Below are 7,833 nucleotides of genomic sequence, written 5' to 3' on the forward strand. Positions count from 1 at the left end.
GACACTATATGACCCATTAGGACACCATATGACCCATTAGGACACCATATGACCCCTTAGGACACCATATGACCCATAACAACACTATATGGTGTTCTAAGGGGTCACATGGTGTCCTAAGGGGTCATATTATGTCCTATAAGACACCATATAACCCCTTAGGACATAATATGATGTCGTTATGGTTTGTATGGTGTCGTAAGGGGTCATATGGTGCCCTATGACCCCTTAGGACACCATATGACCCCTTATGGGTCGTATGGTATCCTATGGGGTCATAGGACACCATATGACCCCTTAGGTGTCGTTAGGGATCATATTGTGTCTTAACGGGTCATATGGTGTGTTATGACCCCTTAAGACACCATATGACCCCTTAGGACACCTTATGTTGTCGTTATGGGTCGTATGGTGTCCTAAGGGGTCATATGGTGTCCTAAGGGATCATCGCACACCATAAGACCATACTGACCCCATATGGTGTACTAGGGGGTCATATGGTGTCCTAAGTGGTCATAGGACACCATACGAACCATACTGATACCATATGGTGTACTAAGGAGTCGTATGGTGTCCTAAGGTGTCATAGGACACCATATAACCCCTTAGGACATGATATGATCCCTAACAACAGCTAAGGGGTCATATGGTGTCGTTATGGGTTGTATGGTGTCCTAAGGGGTCATATGGTGTCCTATGACCACTTAGGACAACATATGGTGTCGTTATGGGTCCTATGGTAACCTAAGAGGCCATATGGTGTCCTATGACCCCTTAGGTGTTTTTAGGGGTCATATTGTGTCCTAAGGGGTCATATGGTGTCCTATGACCTCTTAGGACCTAGAGAGAGGAGGGAGTGAGGAAGAAACTGAGGGAAAGAGGTGAAAGAGGGAATTAGATGGGTGTAAGGATGGAGAGGGAGATAGCTTGAGGGATAGGAGAATAAGGGAATTGTGAGAGCTAGAGAGGGGAGGGACAAAGAAGAGTATGTATCTATAAGAATGAAGAGCCCAAGAAGAGGTAAGGGGAGAGAGAGAATGTGAGATCTAGTTCATAGAGAGAGATGAAACTACGAGGGAAGGGAGATAAAGAAGGGAGAGGTGAGATGGGGGTTTCTATGTACACATTTGGTGCTCTCCCTATTTGGCGCGCGCCAAATGTGGAATATGGACCACATTTGGCGGATTCCAAATGGGAAAATCCATTCATCACATTTGGCCACGCCAAATAGGAGGAGCGCCATATTTGGCGCGCGCCAAATGGACCGCTTTGGGAAACACCAAACCTATGGGTTGGATTTTCCTTGGGCATCCAACCCAAAGGTTTGGACAACCATTTCAGGCTTGAGACATGTTTTTATCAGAACATTAAAAATTTTGACATATTTTTGGTCGTGCTCTCCGTCAGGTTTGCACGTGTTTCAATGAAGTTACAAAAAATTCCATGGTAAACTTGAGCTCCCTCTCAGCTATCCAACAATGTAATTTATTTCAAATATTGATTTCATTAAGTCTTTCATCTATAATTTCTTTTGTCAGTGTGTCCGTTTTTTGTCAAAAACCAACATGCACTATTTTGGGTGTAGATTTTTACACGTTCATCATATTTTGAAAAAACTTACATATTTAGAAACTAGACTCCATTCTACACAATTTAAAAAAAAAGTTTTTATTTTTTATTAGTTTTCAATGATTTTAGGGGGGAGCACGCTCAAATTTATTTTTTTCAGGATATGTCCACTTCAAAAATTAGTAAAAAATCATATAGTCATTAAAAAATTAACTGAAAAATCTAGCATAAACTACAAGGTGTTAGCTAATTTCTCACCGAAGTGATTTTAAAAATTCAAAAAAAAAAGTTAACATTTTAGGGGGGCCACAATAGACGCTATGTTATGTTTTTTGCATAAAAATAGGACCACTTTTTGTGGCCCCCCTTTTTGAAGCCCTTAATCTCCACCATTTTCAAAACAAATTAGTATTTTAGAAAGTAGACTCAAAGCACTGTGACTCTTGTTCTTGTTCCATCTTCAAATTTGGAGTGTAATTAGGTTCAATTTGTCGTTGAAGTTCAGACTTTGCTGATTTCGGAAAAAAAAAAGAAGTGGCATCTTAAGACTCCCTTTTGGTACCACAACTTGGTGCACATACTCAATGTTGATCATATTACTCATTTTTATCTTGATATTTTAAATTTATTAGATCCCAAGTCTTGAGGGATACCACCTTGCTAAGCTTGGTTTTTCCATGTCCTTTTGATGTCTTGATGAAAGTATCTTTAGCTTCTTCACGCTTTAACAAGAGTAAGAGAAAAAATTCATACTCCTGCTAAAGTGGGGGATAAATGTATTGTAGTAAATTATATCCCTTTATAATTTCACACTCACTTTGGACCCATTTTGATAATTGTGCCTAATGTAACTAGTTCATGTTTGATTGTGTTTATTTTTAGGACCATTTCCATAAACTTGGTGCATTCCCCAACTCATGAACTTTGTTCTTATAGCTCAAACTATTGGGACTAAGGCACACAATGCCCTTTTCCTAGTGGACTAGGACACTCAACACCCCTATCTATGTAATTTGACCACAAATTTTGAATTATAATAGTCGACCTTGCAAGTAATGACAAATTGGTCCATGATGTCAACCTTCCTTAAAATTGAGATTTGAAAAGGTGTAAGTTGCATATAAATACATTTTCATTTCTCATTTTAACTCTACCTCCTACCTACTCTAAGAATTACAATAGAACAAATGTTCAATTAAGCTTATTTAATGCACTTAAGAACAAGTATGCAATAAAGGAGTCAAACATTCAAGTTTCAGTAATCATGATCAAGTTTCATGCATTCCTCCATGATGACGGATGCATTAACACCATTCAAGCAACACAAAGATTTATATGAGACTTCAAGCAACACCTTAATTATTTGTTATCACAATCTTAGTAAGCCTTCATGCGCCCTTCACTTTTTATTCCTCTATTTAATTTTTGTCACTCTTTATCTCTAGTCATTTTTATAGGTAAAGTCAAGGTTATTATGTCATATTGTGATTCCATAAACATGATTTTCAAGGTCCAAGAATGTTCAATTTTCTATTTTGGATGCTTGCTATGATTATTTTCATATATCATTTGGATTATATGTTTTTTTCATATTGAGATTATGATTCTAATTGTCCTATCACTATCTTCTTCCCCTCCGTGAGCTCTTTCCTTCATCAATAGCTTCCATGATTAACTGCCATTTTCTCAATTCTTTCATTTCCTTATTAGTTCCTCAAAATTTTCCTTCTATTCATCATATCCATGTCATAACTTTTATCCTTTTTGTCTTAAAATTCTATCGCAAGGTCTCGTGAGGAGCTCTTCATGGTTTACATTTTTTTATCATCGAAGTTGACCTCACTATACTGTGGGCAAGTTGGGCATAAGGATTTACTATAGTCAAAATGTTATTTTGTATATCTTGAAAACTCACACTTTGGATAGTCATTTGAACACAAATTTGAGGTAACAAACCCTAAGAGCTAAGACAAAGTGTTTCATGATGACAAAAGATATCAATAATGTAACCATGCAACATGGGTGATAGTTAATGAAGAATCAATGGACATGAAAACCTCAACAATGAATCTCACATATCATTAAATCACACAAGGTATTTATACATGATTGAAACCTTTAGAACATGAAACAACAACAAAAGCCCATGCAACTCACCAATGTGAGACTCAATATATCAACTACTCATTTTGGATAGATATGACAAAATGGTCACAAATCTTCTGTCGATTTTTTTATTAAATTCAACATTAAATAAAAAATTGACATGTAAATTTCAAAAGAAAAACTAAGTGTTCCAATTTACAGGTCTAAAGCAAAGACTAATGCCCAAATTTTGGATTGAGAAATTATACACTTCATGTTGCCATGGTTGATAGGTTAGATACATGATAGTTTAGGTGATTAGATGTCCTTTTATAAACAAAATAAAATCTTGAAACATATTTCCTAATATTTTCATAGAATAAATAGAATGTTATTTTTAATTATAATTATATTTTTTTTTATCATGCTTTGTGTTGGATAGAGACAATGTGATTGTGGATTCTACGAGACATGCAATTTTTTCTTAATATATAAAAACCAAATGCTCAAGTTTTTTTTTTCAAACTAAAATATTCATAAACAAAAAAAAATGTTTTTACTTAGATACCAATTTCTAAATTATTTTTCTTCAATTGTAAGTGGTTTCCAAAGAACATATGTAGATTAATTACCAAGATTAAATTTTGAAATTGTTTTGGCTCCATTCTTGAGATATTATGTTTCCAAATGACTACAATGTATTTTTACGCTAAAATTTAGTGATGCTCTATTGTATTACTTCTCTTTTGTGGGAGTTTTTTTTTTTTTTACGCTAAAATTTAGTTTTCTTTGTTTTTTACGCTAAAATTTAGTTTTCTTTGTTTTTTACGCTAAAATTTAGTCGGCTACAATGTATTTTTATGCTAAACTCTATTGTATTACTTTTCTTTTGTGGGAGTTTTTTTTTTTTTTCCTCTATTGTATTAGTAGATGCTAGATGCTCTATCGTATGAGAGTTTTTTTTGTTTTTTTCTCTATTGTATTAGTCAATGCTCTATTGTATTATTTTTCTTCAATTGTAAGTGGTTTCCAAAGAACATATGTAGATTAATTACCAAGATTAAAATTTGAAATTGTTTTAGCTCCATTCTTGAGATATTATGTTTCCAAATGACTACAATGTATTTTTACGCTAAAATTTAGTCAACTACAATGTATTTTTATGCTAAAATTTAGTGATGCTCTATTGTATTACTTTTCTTTTGTGGGAGTTTTTTTTTTTTTTAACGCTAAAATTTAGTTTTCTTTGTTTTTTACGCTAAAATTTAGTCGGCTACAATGTATTTTTATGCTAAACTCTATTGTATTACTTTTCTTTTGTGGGAGTTTTTTGTTTTTTTCTCTATTGTATTAGTAGATGCTAGATGCTCTATTGTATGAGAGTTTTTTTTGTTTTTTTCTCTATTGTATTAGTCGATGCTCTATTGTATTATTTTTCTTCAATTGTAAGTGGTTTCCAAAGAACATATGTAGATTGATTACCAAGATTAAATTTTGAAATTGTTTTAGCTCCATTCTTGAGATATTATGTTTCCAAATGACTACAATGTATTTTTACGCTAAAATTTAGTAATGCTCTATTTTGTGGGATTTTTTTTTGTTTTTTACGCTAAAATTTAGTTTTCTTTGTTTTTTACGCTAAAATTTAGTCGGCTACAATGTATTTTTATGCTAAACTCTATGTAGATTGATTACCAAGATTAAATTTTGAAATTGTTTTAGCTCCATTCTTGAGATATTATGTTTCCAAATGACTACAATGTATTTTTACGCTAAAATTTAGTAATGCTCTATTTTGTGGGATTTTTTTTTGTTTTTTACGGTAAAATTTAGTTTTCTTTGTTTTTTACGCTAAAATTTAGTCGGCTACAGTGTATTTTTATGCTAAACTCTATTGTATTACTTTTCTTTTGTGGGAGTTTTTTTTTTTTTTTTCTCTATTGTATTAGTAGATGCTAGATGCTCTATTGTATGAGAGTTTTTTTTGTTTTTTTCTCTATTGTATTAGTAGATATTCGATGCTCTATTGTATTGCTTTTCTTTTGTGGGAGTTTTTTAAGTTTTTTTTTTTCCTTTTTTGAATTCTACAATTTTCTTTTTCTTTTGTTGTTGTGGTTCAATTAATTTTTAACTTTTTTTCCCTCCTCAATTTGTAGATTTAGAATTTCCTTTACTTTTCTAAAAGACTCTTTACTTACAAAAGAATAACAATTTAAAAATTAGATCTAAATGGATTGCTAATTATATCCGCAGTATAGAAGAGTTACTTCGAAGTTATGGCCTTACATGGTTTCAGAATAGTTGTGAAAAACAGGGGACTCCCAAGGAAATGCAAAAGAAATACACATTAAATCCCAGCCATATACAGGATTAAAAGCATTTGCTATTTATCGTTTTTATTACATAGAATAATTACAGAATACAAGACATATAAAAGAACGCAGTGATCTGTACTACGCCACTGCTTTCGCATCTGCCGTTTCCACAATATCTACAATTCTACTGCTTTTGTCTTTGATCTCGCTAAGTTTAGGGACAGTGACGGTGAGTACACCGTTGTCCAAAGTAGCTTTGATGGAATCCATATCCACATTGCCTGGCAATCTAAATTGCCGCCAGAATTTACCCACGCCACGTTCCACTCTGTGCCACTTGTCGCCCTCTTTCTCCTCTTCTTTCACCCGCTCTCCACTAATTGTAATCACCCTGTTTTCCTCCACTTGGATCTTTATCTCCTCCTTTTTCATCCCTGCAAACACACACCTATATTTGCTACAATTCCTTCCACCTAAATAAAAATTTTTCAGAAATGAAACGATTGGAAGGGATAAAATACTAACCTGGTACATCGACTGTAAACACATGGGCTTGTGGGGTTTCCTTCCAGTTGGTTCGGGCAAGGGCAAAATCGTCCACGCCTTTAGAAATGAATTGGGGGAGCTGGTCCAAGACCTTCAAGGGATCAACCATGGCGTCCCATAAATCACCGTAATTTCCTCTGTAAGGAATCAGACCTCTTGCAGGGCTCAGAAAGGAAAGTGTAAGAACCATCAGCATGCCCAAGATCTGCATCTTTTTCGCCATTGACAAACAGAGAAACCCTTGTGTAAGCTATGTGCACTTCTTCGCCAGTTAAGTTGTTCTGTGAAAATGGGATCCTCGGGTGTGATTATATACAGAGGGTCTAAGCAGGAAAGGAGAGTCGATGAACTATCCAGAGGTTTCTTTACGTCTTTACTATTCTGGATACTTCTCGTTGCTTCTAGTTTGAGAGGGACACCGACATCTAGTTATAAGCTCCCTCTTTTTCTTTTCTTTTTTTAATTGAATTGTACACTAAAGGAATAAAAACTTGTCGTGGGCAAATGGAAGCTAAACCAATACGATGCAAACAAATAATTTATACTAGCGCTTACACCAAAATTGGTGCAATGGTTAGCTCATAATAAAATAAATTTTCTATTTTATTTATTAAATTAAATAATTGTATAGGTGGTATAGGTCTAAACTTAAAAGTGTACATATTTAAATATCTTAAAATTTTGATAAACATTAATTGGAATTCAATATTTTGTATAAATTTTTTATTTAACATTACAATCTTCATTAGCCAAATCAAAACAACAATGATAGTTGTCCTAATTTATTCTTATAATTCTTTTCATCCTTTCAAATGTTTCCAATGCTAAAAACTACTTTAATCAATTCAAAATTAAAAAGTAGAAGATATTTTATTCCAAATTAAACTTTAAATTCTATTGTGTACACATATTAAAATTGATTAATCTTCTTTAAAAGTTACATAGATTCAATGTAAAGTATTTAAAAAATTTATTATTCCTTAAATTTTATTTAACATTACAATCTACATTAGTCAAATCAAAACATGAGAGAAAATTACCTAACTTATTTCTATAAAATCTTTTCCATCTCTTTAAATGTTTCCAAATCTTGCATTAATCAAATAAAAAATAAAAAATGTGAACATAGTTTATTTTCAAATTTACAACCTAAATTCTATGTTTTTTTATATTAAAAGTGGCATTAATCATATCAAAGTAGTAATAAAAGCTAGAAATGAAATTGATTGTCAAAAAGTTAAATCATTTTTTTCCAAAAGTAAAAATAAAAGCTACAAAATCACATAAATTATATACTTCTAAAATATTTTTCATCCCT

General features: G+C 32.8%; 1 protein-coding gene across 1 annotated transcript; it reads right to left on the reverse strand.

Annotated features, from left to right (window-relative positions):
- Positions 1-6,017: 6,017 nt before the first annotated feature.
- LOC131055198 (22.7 kDa class IV heat shock protein) lies at positions 6,018-6,809 on the reverse strand. The gene is made up of 2 exons (XM_057989797.2): positions 6,495-6,809; positions 6,018-6,403 (listed from the first exon to the last, which is right to left on the reverse strand). The coding sequence occupies exons 1-2, from the start codon at positions 6,736-6,738 to the stop codon at positions 6,108-6,110; spliced, it is 540 nt and encodes a 179-aa protein (XP_057845780.2). The 5' UTR covers positions 6,739-6,809; the 3' UTR covers positions 6,018-6,107.
- Positions 6,810-7,833: the final 1,024 nt, after the last annotated feature.

This window comes from Cryptomeria japonica, chromosome 3 (assembly GCF_030272615.1).
Source record: "Cryptomeria japonica chromosome 3, Sugi_1.0, whole genome shotgun sequence".
In the NCBI taxonomy this organism is placed as follows: domain Eukaryota; kingdom Viridiplantae; phylum Streptophyta; class Pinopsida; order Cupressales; family Cupressaceae; genus Cryptomeria; species Cryptomeria japonica.

Excerpts from the sequence above, each read along its gene's own strand:
- LOC131055198 (XM_057989797.2), bottom strand. The coding sequence starts at position 6,738 with ATGGCGAAAAAGATGCAGATCTTGGGCATGCTGATGGTTCTTACACTT. Across the intron at positions 6,404-6,494 it reads GTTTACAGTCGATGTACCAG|GGATGAAAAAGGAGGAGATA; the intron begins GTTAGTATTTTA and ends GTGTGTTTGCAG.